General features: G+C 43.9%; 1 protein-coding gene across 1 annotated transcript in view; it reads left to right on the top strand.

Annotated features, from left to right (window-relative positions):
• LOC128278824 (pleckstrin homology domain-containing family G member 5) overlaps positions 1-14,446 on the top strand; it is a 69,256-nt gene that overhangs the window by 42,168 nt on the left and 12,642 nt on the right. Inside the window, exon 2 of the mRNA XM_053017551.1 lies at positions 14,198-14,287. Within this exon, the coding sequence (XP_052873511.1) occupies positions 14,198-14,287 (90 nt within the window). The remainder of the gene's footprint in view (positions 1-14,197; positions 14,288-14,446) is intronic.

The raw sequence follows: 14,446 nt of genomic DNA, 5'->3' as shown, positions 1-14,446 counted from the left end.
GGTATATGTGCCCTTTCACATAGGCAGATATGGAAGACAGAAACAAGAAAAACTTAATCGAACATATTATGTAAACTCAGTAGAACACGGCAGTCCTGGCTGAGAAAACGGTTTACCGGGTTTTTACTGGGTATAGACACGCTTTTCATTATGGTAAGTGATTTCGTGTTTTTGGAGAGACGGTCGTTGAAGATGAAGAGCAAGTCTCGTAAGGATATAAAGGCACAGATGTTACCAACACTGCACAGCATCACTCGTGTTCGTGCGGAATGGCAACAATTCTAATAATATCTGTATGAGCTGCCAACCAAATGGTTTAAAAAAAGTCTTAAAATGTCTACATAACAGGTAAAGACATTTCGGTCCTTGTTTCACAAAATTTTCTAAATCTCAGATGGGGTTGGCAAGTTTAAGAACGCTCTGAGAGTTGCGGTGGTTGTTGAATGAGCGTTTGTGCAAACAACAACCCGTGGTCGGTCTTTAGGTCACGTTCTTTGATTACATCTTCGACTTTTCATTGCCAATGTGTCTTGGTACACATTAAACTTTAAGCTCGCTCCTGGCGAACTTTATGCAAGCAAACATTCTTTACGTGAGGTTCGCCGTGAGGTTAGAAAGGTATGCTTCGAGTTCGAGGTGTATGACGTTTTGGCTTAAAAATAGACTAACCCTGACTGCTGCCGGTCTTTATGGTATGTTTGTCTTTTGATTTTAAGCCCCCGGACATGCTTCGACACCAGTTCCAAGTAAGGAGGGGATTTATTTACGGATTTGTTTTGCGAAACGAAGTAATGAACGAAACTCTGACAGCCGGCCAACTTTAACAGCTTACTAAATTCGCGGAACGAATCTTAACCATTTCGGTCGGTTGACTGTATTTTATAATAGCTCAAGTTTCTGCCAGCCACTGTGCTTCCTACCGCGAATAATCATCGACCACCTACCGAATGATCCGTCGGTGAAGCGAACATTAAAATTAGCTCTCTTTTGGTACAATATTTATCACTTTAATATTTGTTCTTCTTAAGGCCAATATAGATTTGCTAAACACTGTGACATTCCACAGTAAGCGAAGTCTACCGCTCCGTGGGATAGAAATGGACGATAAAACGAATTATGTCTTTCTGGCAAACTGTGCAGCAGAAAGAAACATAAAAAAAATCCCACAAAACCAGTAAAACATAAGGTTCAGTTCGATTTTATTGCTGGCTGTTTCGTTTTATGAAACTTTTGCCGATTATTACCTCTCATTTTCTTACCACATCGCTTTTGCTCACCGGAAGCGCTTCTGATTGAGCACCTAAATTGCCAAAGTTTCTAAGAGCTTTTACTGTTTGCTTTGGAAGAAACCTGGGCTCCGTCTCGCGTTTGTTTTCTTTTTCTTGTCGACACACCTTTCTAGAGCTTTCCGATCGACACCGGAAGTGAGAGTTACAAAATTGACTGGCAATTTATCGGTGCTTTATGGAAGGCAGGGCCAGCGAAGTTGAGCCAGTTGCCAGCGGTCGATTATCGAAAGAAATTTACAAACTGCTGCCCAAAGTGTCATTATTTGTTATGGTACTCTTTTTATCGAGAAATCATTATGGACTTGTATGCATGGCATTCAATGGCTCACATCAAATTGATCAGTTTTTAGAAACTGGTTCAGTTGACCATGCGACCATTCAGAGGATGATGATAAATTTTCTGCGTGCGTAAGAAAGTTCAACAAACCGAACACGTTTTAATTGAACATACAGTGAAGCTTCATTATCGATTAGAAAATTATCCAATCATCAATCAAGAGTTGTGTCTGTGTAGATAAATGATACCTCAAACCACATACCGGAGATCAAACGAAAGGCGATCAATGAGTGTAATTAGTACACCTGTTTTATCATCTGATAAGAAAATAGACATTCGATTTCTGTGCCATGATGAGAGAAAAGAACCAGCTTCAAATGACTAACCAGAAAACGGATGTGGCCCCAAGCGAGTCTCTAAGACTATGCACGAACAAACAACGCATTGATCAAACATCTCACCACCAGAGAAAGTAACACACTTGTGGGTGGGAGTCTGACCCGGTTTGCTTTGGGTATTGTGGCGTACTGGACCATAACAACAATGCACTGTTCCTCAAGTTTGTTGGTGCAGTGGTTGGCATATCGTAAACAGAAGAACTTTTCGGTTCAGTTCATTTCAAGAAGTTATTACGATACGATTAGCGTATGGCTGGTACCAAGTTTTGCCACCTTTCTGTTTATAACTGTTACCGCTTAATGAAATAAATTTCACACCTACTAACAAATAGGTAAATTTCCTCCTTTGAACTATGCGAAACGGAGTAGTAAACAATTCAACAAGCGAGAAATCGCTTGAAAAATCTAATTGGCCAATTAATATTTAATCTTTAATGGGATAATTCTGATGCACGTGCTACTACGACTCCGAGTACAGCCAACTATAGCGATAACAGCCTACTGAGGCAATACTGCGCCCTCAGATCAGCCGCGAGATGAACCACCAGCATAATTTCGTAGTGTAGTAAATTAATTTCTTCGTCTCTGGCTTGGCTACGCTCTGATAGAAAAAAAAAATAAATAATTACCCAGTCAAGAGTCGCAGCGCTTTAATTAAACCCGATTTGACCTCCACGGAGAGCTCGGAGGATTTATGAAGCTCTACCCTTCTTTTTTGCTTCAGTCACTCAAACCACTTAACCTGCATACGGGACGGTTGCAATGGCTGCTGTAGCATCTAATGAATTTTGAGGTCAATTTCATCAAGCTTTACGTAAGCTCGGCATGGATGTACGCAGTAAACGGATGAAGAAAAGAAAATCCACGTTATTGCCCTTTAGACACAGTATTATGGGAGATCATTATTTTTATGTGTTGATGGGCGAGTAAATGAAATTATTGTTTTTTCACGCATAACTCAAATATTACTAATTTATTGAACTGACGAGATCGAAGTCAAAAGCAATTTCGAAATTGAAATATGGTTTCAAAAAACATTTAAGTGCAAGTAACCTGTTGTTTTCTATAGTGTTGGTAGAAGCCCTAGTGGCACCAATGAACCATAAGTGGTCGAGTTGATTAAAATAAAATTTAAATCACAACTATAAAACTACTGCACACCACCAGCAACTCAGATTCCAGCGCAAAGCCCTTTTGCTCTTGTGATTTTCATTTTATTTTCACGGGTAATGACGGTGTGCCAGATTCAATCAACCCATATTTCCTTGATGTCTTGCCAAGAGAGCCACGCCTTGGAAAAACCGTGATGCTTAGAGGTCTAGAAGTGTGAGCGTGAAAATTAGAAACCAGGATAGTCCTGGGAATAGCAGCTGATATAATGATTCGCACGATCTCTCCTTACACAGCACGTGACACCCGATCTAAAAGGTCTCGAAGATGACTCGCCGCAATGGGAAGATTAGTTCAGTTTATTAAATTTATGAAAGAATGAATGATAAAAAATCATCGTTTTGTGGTAGATAAATTACTTGGAAAATGGGAAATGCTTACAAAAAGCCAACAGCATTTGCTAAAGCAACATTCTAGTAAATCTATTAAATGTCATATTGTGATTGAAACTGTAGGCTCGCCATCATTGTACACGCTGATTACCGTTCAACAAGTCAAGCGTAAGATTTAGCCAAAAATTTAATCTTTTAAGACTGATTTATGCCATAAATTGCCATCTTCAGCCATCCCTTAAGTCAATTTTGGCCTATTGTTCGTTTTCATCATGAACACGTGAAAGGCGTACCATTGCATGTTCCGTCGTTAGGTGCCTGTCCGAGGATTCAGCAACAAAACTCCTCGATTCTATTAATTGCAGGCAAATTCCTTGGATCAACAACCGCAAATTAGTGTTATTTGTATACGCCCTTGCTTTTCATTGCGAACGCGAGGGTACATCGAAGCTTGGCCTGGTTCGGACAGTGTCTGGAGATTTGAAGCACTTACTCGTGAAAAGACAAGTGGGAATAATACTGGTAAATAGAAGTTCAAGTCCCAACACGCCGGGCGGTACTTCCCTGTAAGCGTTTGGGAAAAGCGACTCGCTCGAGCTTTCGACCTAAATCTTCGAACCGGTGATGCAGACAAATAGGACCGACGGTTTCTACTGAAGCGACGCACAAACCGGAAATGGGGGTTACAAGTCTCGGGCGTGGAACTAATTTATTGTCAACCCAGCACAGTCTCAGTTCAGCGTAGTGTCAAAGCGCCTTCGGGAGACGGCGTATAAGGCGTACCGAATCAACACTAAGACACCGTATCTAGAGAAGTACTAACTTGTTATCCTGATTACAGGATCCCAATTAAGCATGTTTGATTAAAACCAAACAGACACCCAGTAACGACTATTTCAGCGGGTCGAGAGCACTCGAAGCGTGGACGCTATGTAAAGGATGAACTGAACTGACTCTTGACATAGTTTTGGCTGGCATGGTAATGGACCGTACGAATGGGAAAAATACGGAAAAGGTTCTAGTTGCTCGTTTTGGCGACTCACGGTCCATTTCTGATGCCTTTTTTAATATCTGGCTTCCGGACTTTACTAACAACAAAACGAGTATCAGACATTTTCGCTGTTCATTCGCCTCGCATGGGGAACACCAAAGCTCAGAACAGTGATTAGCTGCATCTGGACGCATCTGAGGCAATCGTTGGATTGACTAGTATGTGAGTCGTACGTGTTCCTCTATTTCGTTTTAAGCTCTCATTGTTGCTCGAAACCTTTTCGAGTGCATGTATACACTGGTTTGTACTAGTACATATATAGAAAGTACTATCATACTAGTATACACTAGAAATTGGCAACTAACGAAACCTGTGACCCACAATTGACTGAACTTAATCTACAATGCATAGAACTACTAACTAAAAGCAATAAGCGTATGCCATCGACTACAATTCAGCAGAACGCCCAATATTGCACCGCGTGTGCCTTTGGATTCGGTAGACTGCACAAATTTAGGTCACATTTGCCGTGAATTTTAGCGATGCAGGACGCGTGCAATGGCGATTTGCCAACAGCGTTGTCATTGTCATGCTCCAGGCACAGCGGCACACACAAACAAAAACACCCAAGCCTAACGAAATCGGACGGTCGCTCGCTGGAGGGCGAAGGATACCCGGCATCATTATGATGCATGCAGCACTGCCGAATGATACGAGGGCCGGGGAAAGCCCTCGAGCCTCAAGTCTCCAGTGGGACCCGTATGGGGATACTAAATGTAGGCTCCTGAATGGCCCCGCACTGACTAAGAAGGTGAACATTATTCTAACAGCGGATAAATTATGCATTATACAACATAAATATTATATTACACGAATCCTGTCATCGGCAAGGGATGCAAGGGTGCAAAATGACGACCCTTACCGGTTGTGTGTCTTCTCTAGCATATGTGCAATTGCAATTCACCTGTTTGTATCCCTGTTCGAGTGAAACGTTTAAAACCTGTGCAGTAATTGTGAAATGTGAATGAAAAGAAACCCACTAAAAGGGGCTACTTTGTTTGTTTACAGCAAGGTAATAGGCCTCTACTTTGGCTTCTGGAGTCAGTTGCCAATAACGAAGAAACAACGTGCACCGTGGTTGGTTCGGGCTAGGTTTCTCGGTTCAGACCCTACCTTTCACAGGAGTGCTATGTATTCGCACGCAGAACAGCACCGTCTTGACCGACCTCGTGGCTCTTGGGGAGCGTGTCCTGCAATCAAAACCAATAAATTCGCTTTTTCGATACATTATTCATCCCTCGGCCTCTAGACCAACGATGGATGCGATCGTTGCTGGTGGATGCGCTCATCAATGTTTATGGAATTTGTTTTCCCGAAGGAAAATAAACATGTTCACGACCGGTTTCCACCGTCCCTTCTGCCGGGGGCCCGTGGTCCGAAATTAGGTTAGACAAAGATTGAAGTTCGCTCGGTGGCTCGCTCAAATCCCAGCGCGCCGCTCCCGAGGAGTGTATTAGATGAAGTTATTGATTTTTTTAATTAGAGCGCCGATGGAGGACCGAAGCGTGCCGACGCGGGACGAAACCCATCTAAAGGATGGCGCCGCACGGTACTGATGATGGATTATGGGGAAATTTCATTTAAAACAACCAGATCAATTTCACACTCTAGCCAAGCTTTGCAAACTTCACGCCGTCAATGCCGACGCCGGGTGAACATCGCCCTCATCAGCCAATCGCGAATGGCGAAGCTATGCTCTCCAGGTCTGATGAAGCAGGGGTGATTAGTAGGCGCTTCCAATCGATTTCAAAGAGCAGCCAGCAAAAGGCTTTCCACTAAAGTGAAAAGTTATTGTAAGAAAACAGTAGAACAATTCAAAGCGGTTTTTCATTTCATGATTTGCCTTGTTCGCGGAATTGCATTGGTATGACCAATTAATAGAAACATCACGATTTTACGTTTTAATTAACGTCATGATGCCGTAAAATATTGATCGATACTAAAACAGTGCACAATAAATCGATATTATCGAGACACGACGTCATGGTATGCAGCGACGAGGCATTTGTACTCATGGTGCCAATAAAGCAGTGTGAACCGTAGCGACACTGTTTGTCGAAGTGCAATGCTTGTTGTAAATCATATATCGATTGCAAATACAGCTTATAGCTTATAGTTTTCGGGAGCTGAGAGCTTATAGTTTTCGAATATATCTGTCAATCCAAATGTTAAACTTTTATTTGAATGTCTGCCATTTAAGAATATGAATCGCTTAAGAACAGAACATTTAACATTTTTAAACTTATTACAAAAGTGGGACCAAGGTATGGCAGATTCAACACCCGAAATGTGCAAAAGAGTTATCGAAAATTATCTCATCAGAATCGCCTGTTGCCATAGACCCCGTGGCGGCCATCTGAACGATATTGTGTTGCACCCATTTTATAAAAAAAATGGTTTATATAAATCAAAGTTTTCATGGGATTTTTTAAAAGGTCGTTTTTGAAACCAGAAAATAAATAACTCTGTATTTGAGTATGGAATTGGGAGTCTCCCTGTTTCGGCTACAGAGCAGAGAGAAAGACAAGTCGACCTCACGAGCATTTGCGTAATGCACAAAACTGTTTTATTGAAACCCTTCGAAACCTCTGATTAAAAATTTTATGTTCAACTCACTGTTCAAGAAATGTCTTCGCTCTCCTTCATGTTATTGGGCTGTACACATCGGATTCAATGTTTTTACAACAAATTTAGGATCTATCTTTCTACGTAGCAGAGTTTGACTGTTTGTTTTTATAACTTTTGTTGGTTACGATAGCGAGAAAAACTCTGTCCTAGACGAACCGCTTCCTGGGAATATTCTATTTCATGGAACTTTCCTGCTGCAGTGATCTCGTATTCATTTATATTGAGAAATATAAACGCTCATAAAACTTCCAAACATTCGTGCTGCGTTAATAATAGAGACTGCCCTGCTGCCTCTCATCACGGGACCAAGTGTTCCGGAAGTCTGTGTAGTGTAGTTTCCATCCGTTTCTGATTTATTTCGCACCACTGCCCGTGGTGGTCACCGTGGTTGGCAGTCATGTATCGAAATTAAATCATTTCAGGTGGAAACTCTGTAGCCAGAGCCGTGTGGCTACCGCGAAGGCCGGAATGGGTTCAGCATGTCCCGCAAGCCACCGGAAGCGAGTGAACGGAACGTTTTAGTAAACTTTAGGCGCAAGTACGGACCAACGAGTAGGAATCACTTCCAACGAGAGCACGGCGCTCAAATGTGGTGCATTAGTTTAGCTTCGCGGTCGTATCGTCGTTTTTGCCTCGCCCTAACCAACGTGGCAACCGTCAGCACTGCTACCATCGACCGATCAGATTGGCCAACCTAGATCCTGGACCGGTTCTGATAGTGACGCCCCAAGCGCCACGACCAAGCGTGTACCCTCGATGATGGACGAACACGTACACCAGCAACAACAGTATAGCAATGAAAGTGTTAAACGAAAGCTCGTGCGCGGCGCGGACCAGATATCGCCGGTATGTGACGTGTGCCCCGTCCCAGCCGGATCGCCATCCTCATCAGCTTCCAGCAGCGCGGCGCTATCGTTGGTATCCCCGACGACCGGCGGCAGCTGTTTGGGTCAGGCAGACGCTCAGCAGTTAGCACGGACCAAAGTGACCGCTGCCTCAAACTCAACTGCTGCGCTCAGCTTAATCTTTCCGCAGAACCTCAGTCGCAGCTTTGACCAAGCCGCTGCACAGTCGCCCCCCAAGTATCAGATCTACCATCAGTTTAGTCGTATCTCGGGCACCACTCAGAAGTTTATCCAGCGGCAGCAGCAGCAGCAACAGCAGCATCAACAAGAACCACAGGTGCAACGGCAGCAATCGCCCCAAACACAGCCAGCATCGCCCGTGGCCAGCTATCAGGTCCCGTTGTTCCGGAAGGCCAGCTACGGTTCGGCGCACTACGCAAATTACGCATGCCCGGAAGTAAGTGCGATGTCCGGGGTGGGGTCACTACGTCCTGGAAGCGTGTGCCAGCAGCAACCAACGACGACTACCACCGCTACCAGCACCAGCCTCCAATCTTCACGACCAATGGACCAACGAAGCAATAATCCTTTTATACTGAACTTTAACAACATATCCGGTTGTTGCCTGAAGAACTCACCGACCGCCTCCAGCTCGTCGGCGGACGTCTCTCCGATTGTGGTTTCAGCCGGTGGCCCCGCTCCAGCGGCCAGCCCTTCCGGCGCACCGTCGCTGATGTCTTCCGGGGCGAAGCGAACCCGATCGCTGATGCTCAAATCGACGTCACCGTTACAGCCGTCGCTGAGCTCACCTTCTGCCGCGCCCTCAACGGGCCCACCAGCCGTTCCACCGCGGCATTCTTTGGTCCAGGCGAACAGTTGCAGTCAAGCTCCACATCAAGCGTCGCCCATTGCTACTACGACCACCGCAACCGGGAGTGGTAGGTGCGACGAGCCCTTTAGCAAACATCCGTCCATGGACGTTACATCCGTTACGGGAGTACCAGCCACGCCGGGGTTCGATGGGCCAACCATCATTGCGAGCGCTTGCTACGTTACGCCGCCAACTCCAGCGCCAATCGGTGGCAATGAAGCGCGGCAGGAGTTGCCCTCGCTCACCTTCAGCAACGTAAGGGCAGTGGTAGCACCAGAACCGTTTGAAGGGCTTGCCGGCGAGCGCCCACGGCCGGTGGAAAGCACTGCCGTCAGTGTGCGCAAAAAACGGGACGATTTTCTCAAGACTACCATGAAAATCTGTCTGGTTGTGTCACCCCCTTCGAAGTTGCAGGTAAGTTGGACAAAGTTTAAAGCTTTTTCGGTATCGGCTTGTTGCTTGCGGAGCTGAGAAAGATTTGATAACTTTTAATAACGGTTTCAACTGGAGTTCAATACCAAATTCATCTTATATCATTTCCGAGGCTTCTGTGAACACAAAATGCTTATCGAAAGGACTCCATTAGACGTGGTTTTTATATCAGTGCCTACAAGATCTTCTCCGCCGTTCTGCAAGGAACGAATAGTCCCATAAGTTGATGAACCAGTTTGTAGCTTTTAGGGTGGATTCCGAAGAAAAAAGTGATCATGCGAAAAATCATTAAAAATATGGTTCAGTTTCGTTAGAACATTGATCTTCAACGATTTTAATTCCGCATATACCAAGCATAGCCAGTGTTAAACTGTATGACTAGTTTTGGAATACCGGCCAAACTTACCAAACTTGTTAGCATCACCATGTCCAACGTCACAGGACATTTGAAGGTTGATGGAAAGCTCTCTAATCGCTTCTCTACTACCACGAGATTGCTCCAAGGGACGGTTTAGTTTGCCTCCTCTTCAACATCGCGCTGGAGCGACCCATTCGTAATTCTGGAGTGGAGAACTCGGCAACGATCTACTTCAAGACCAGCTAGATCCTGCCCTATGTTGATGTCATAGACCTTATAAGTCGAAGGCACTTCAATGTAGCTGAGGCTTACATGGAAAATGAGCAAGTTTCGTACAATCTTGCTCTGCAGATAGACAAAAATAAGACCAAATTCATGGCGGCATCACCGTCAACGCTAGATTCGTGCTATGGTGCTAGCAGCCAACAGGTCATTCTACAGTCTGAGTAAACTATTTCGCTGACACCCATCGCCGAGACAGTCGAAGCTGAGGCTCTACAAAACCTTTGCAATCCCAGTACTCACATACGCATCTGAGACATGGGCTCTGTTCAAAACTGACAAAACACTCTTAGGTGTGTCCGAAAGGAAGATACTCCGATAAAGTTTTGGTCCCGTATGTGTGGAGAAACAGTGGAGTAGCCGGTACTACAGCGAGCTGTACGCAATGTACCACGTTTATCTCCACATAGGGAGATCACAAACATAGTACGCTTTGCTTAAGGAAATTCAACCTGCTGCCGCCCAAAATACTCCACAAGCTGGTATCGTAGATATCGTATCGAAGTACATTGTAGTCTTGATTAAACTAAAAGCTTTGTAGTCTTGAACGTTAACTAGTCTTGGACGTCAGAAACACAACAGAGGGCCGAAGAACTTGATAAAACTCGCGGACCATCATGACGCCGATTAGCAAGCCTAGTACAGCAACTTTTATTCGTGAAAAGCATGCAACAGGCCAGTGGGTATTCAAAACGACGAACCACTCTGCTCACATTACCTTTTCAACATAGATTAATCGTAGCGATGATGATGGCCATTTAAACATTCAACGCTGCTGCTAATCGTAGGTATTCTTTAATTCACACAAGGCTACGCCAAGCCCGAAAACATCCACGGTATCTTCAAACTTCAACAACAACGAACGAGCAGCCGCCAGCTGAAGCATATCACATTTTCAATTATAAACTACTTCTTCTGTTCTGCGTGTTTCACTGACGACCACACCTGACGCATAAGCGTGCTTATCAAATTAAGAAATTAAATTAGCTTTGCCTCGTGTGCGGAGAGAACTCTCGCGTACGGATTTTTAGTAGAAATAATCTATCAACCCTGGAAACAATATACCTAGCAGCCGGTGCCTATCAAAAAGAACTCATAAAACAGTAAAGACTACAATATGGTTTTTCAGCGAGAGCGCACAATTGATAGATAAAAAACAATGTGCTGTTTGTAATTGAGAACATACTTAAATATTTGAAAACAAAATATTCCAAAGGATGCTTCTAAACATATCGTCTCATTAAAACAATAATCATCAGAAAGTCGCACTTTTTGCAACCTTAGTGTTTCGACTTTAGTTAGACTTTAGTTTAGAGTTTTAGTTTCGAGTGTTTCGACCTTAGTTCGAATTTGTGCATTACTATTCAGGAGCTGTGTAATAAATCTAATTTTAAGCACAATTATTTAATTCGTAATAAATTTTTTTTGATATGTTGGATTGGAACTTTACTTGTGTTGGATCTTTACTTTACTACAATAAGTTTTTTTTTATATCAATTAATGTGTACTCAATTCAAAAACATCCAAAAGATGCCCCACCCTCAAGAGTTGCAAAAAAAAAATTCAACACCTACGAATATAGCAACTAAATAATATTTCAGAGCCCGAGATCGAGGAATTACCATTAACTATAGTTAGTCATAGCTTTGGCCATGGATTTTGGGAAGGTATTTATTCAAGAGTAGGCGATTTTTTTTATTAGAAAAATACACAGCATCGACAGCTCGACCAAAAGGAAGAGACCACTCACTTCACAGACACTACTATCACACTCAGATGGTTACAATAGTGATGTCAATCTTTTTAAATCCTTTAAATCCCTGTGAAGTAACGTTTTCGTAGTTTGCATTTGGAGGCAAATGTTTTCAATAAAAAATACCTAAATACTGTCACCCAAAATATGAGCTACCGCAACAACTACCACCATTGTTGTTGATTAAAGTGTTCAATATTTTCTTTCAATGCTGTTTTTGGCCATGTATTTGTTGCCAGGAACGTTGCCGCCTTTCGTGCCTGCTTCTCAACTTCCTGTCGCACAAGAAGCTGTCATTTTTCAATTTGAATTTATATCGGCCAACGCCTGCTCCTAGACGCTCATCTGAAATGGTGACATTACGCTACGCTACGCATCGTTGACTACCTCCTCCAGTGGAACTGTCTCACATTCCAGGACGCGTTGACGATGGCTCAACAACATCAACGTTTTTGGAGACAAGGATACGCTTGCCACCCCGCATAACAGTCTTTAGTATACGATTAACAGAAAGTGAAGCGTTTCACCGTTGAAAATCACAATGAATTTCATTAATGACACATTTGCGCCAACGTTCGTCGTCCTTGTCGTCATCGTCATGGCCGGCTCGACGGCCATAAATTGTTCCTTGCTCCTGCCGCCCCGGGTTACTAGTCCTCATCCTGGTTCTCTAGTATTGCATTCCTTGACATTCGTTCACATTCCGACAGGGCCCTGGTTGCTGGCCCTGCGCAAACATGGCAACCCGGGAGCCGCGCTGTTCCACAGCGTGTCGTGCTGCCACAGGCTCCACTGTCTGATCGATTTTTGGAAGATGTTTTTCCGCGAAATAAGCGACACTTTACGCGCTCTACATAATGTTCCGCGAATGGTACATGGTACTGTGGCCTGCCGACAAGCGGAATTGGATTGACGAAAGCGGCGCTTAAGTCGAAATCGGTATGTTTCGGTTTAGATTGTTCGATTTGCACACGGTGCGATTTTGGAGCGATTACAAAGCTTTTCTCTCGCTACTGGTATCGTGGAGATAAAATGAAAGTACCGATACAAATATCTATTTGAAGCTTTGGTTCCTCGTATAGGACAGGCTGAACATGACTATGTGACAATGCCGCTGTTAATAATCCTTCAAAGCACCATAAATAGCAGCTTAATTCATTGTATAAATCAGAATTGTACACATGGTTCATGCTTGGGTACCATAAAGTGCCGTGACGGTGTCTTGTTATGGTGATATTTGCCGATTTGCCGAGATGTTGTTCTGTAAGAGTTGGCGGACTTGCATTACGTTTGCAAGCTAGTTGGCCTAACTCTGTCCCTTGATAGGTTAGGTTCGCCGTGATCCTGATCTCATTCCGTTTTTGCTACAGATTTTTAAACACAAACCAACCAATTGTAATCGTACTCAACGTTATCATTCATCGGCCCCAAAGCCATCATGGACAGCTGAAACAACGAATCCCTTTTATCTGCACCATTATTGGGGCTTAAAAAATTATAGTTTATCTTTTCTAGCTACCTTAGAACAAGAAGAACTGAAGTCATTCCACAAACGACAGCTTGCCGTTTTTTACGCTAATTACGAAGCGTGAACTTTGTTTTGAACTTTGTCGGTCCTTTTCTTGATTCTTTGAATTTTGGTCTACGTGGCACCCAGGTCCGTCGCTAAACAAATGTTGCGCCATTCAAGGCTGATTCCGGAGAAGGATGAGGCCACGCTAAAGTTCGCGAACTCGCGAATCCAGCTTCCGGCAGTTTCGACTGCACGATAAGATTAGTCACTTTGTACGGAACTTTGCGGAGCCTCAATTAGTATAAATCCTTCGGCCAGCGCAGGCAGGCCCAAATGTTGCGCCTGGTGCGTCAGAAAAAAGGTCAAACGAATGTTGGAGAAAAAAAACACAAAATGGCGAATGATTTTTCCCATTGCGTCTGTGTGTACCCGGAGTGTGACCAATATTTTTGTTTCGCTTCAAAACTCTCCATGGAAATTAAGCGCAGTGAAACCGGACCGACGCAGTATTGTTTTCTGTTCCTTTGGTTGAGTCCAAATTTCGCTCTTATCTTACGGGCGAAAGACGCACAGGATCTGACGCTAATGAATATGGACGCCCTAAAACGAAATGTCCAAACAGCCGCCTGGTGTTTCGCGCTTCGATCTCCGGCGGTCCATGTCGATCCAAATCGCAATCGCCATTCCGGAACCGGGGCTAATGGGCTGGTTTTTGCCCCAAAATCTGCTCTTCAACGTCCTAATGGCGGCGGTCCATCGGCTCATTTGCTTATTCGAAAGTATTCCACCAGGACAGAAATTCGTGCCATCGTGGCTCGTGGCCGTGATTGATGACCTTAGGAAATGTTTGCGAACCAGCGAAATCTACATTAACATTGTTTTCTCTCTGTTTGTCTTCTTTTTCTCGTCCTGACTCTGGTTTGCGACTGTCCTCTGTCTGGATGGCTGCTGTGCGTTTGGGAACTCCTTGCCGTGCCGCGCCGCTTCGGTTCGGCCAGATGAAATCGTTGAGCCTGACGCACCTGGATGAGATCGAGCGACAGACAACCACACCCACCATCGTAACCAACGATCGACACATTCGGAAGGTACGTACGGTTTTATACTTTGTTCGTTTGCTAATTTACGATGTTCGTAGTTGAACCTTTGCTTGCATAAATGTTTGTAGTAGAAATTGTTGAACAAATGCTTGAATGTTTTTATTTAATGCTTAAGTCGTTATGTTTAAGTTACATTCTGTAGGAGGA

Source organism: Anopheles cruzii, chromosome 2, assembly GCF_943734635.1.
Source record: "Anopheles cruzii chromosome 2, idAnoCruzAS_RS32_06, whole genome shotgun sequence".
Lineage (NCBI taxonomy): Eukaryota > Metazoa > Arthropoda > Insecta > Diptera > Culicidae > Anopheles > Anopheles cruzii.
This window is presented reverse-complemented; position numbering and strand designations above follow the sequence as displayed.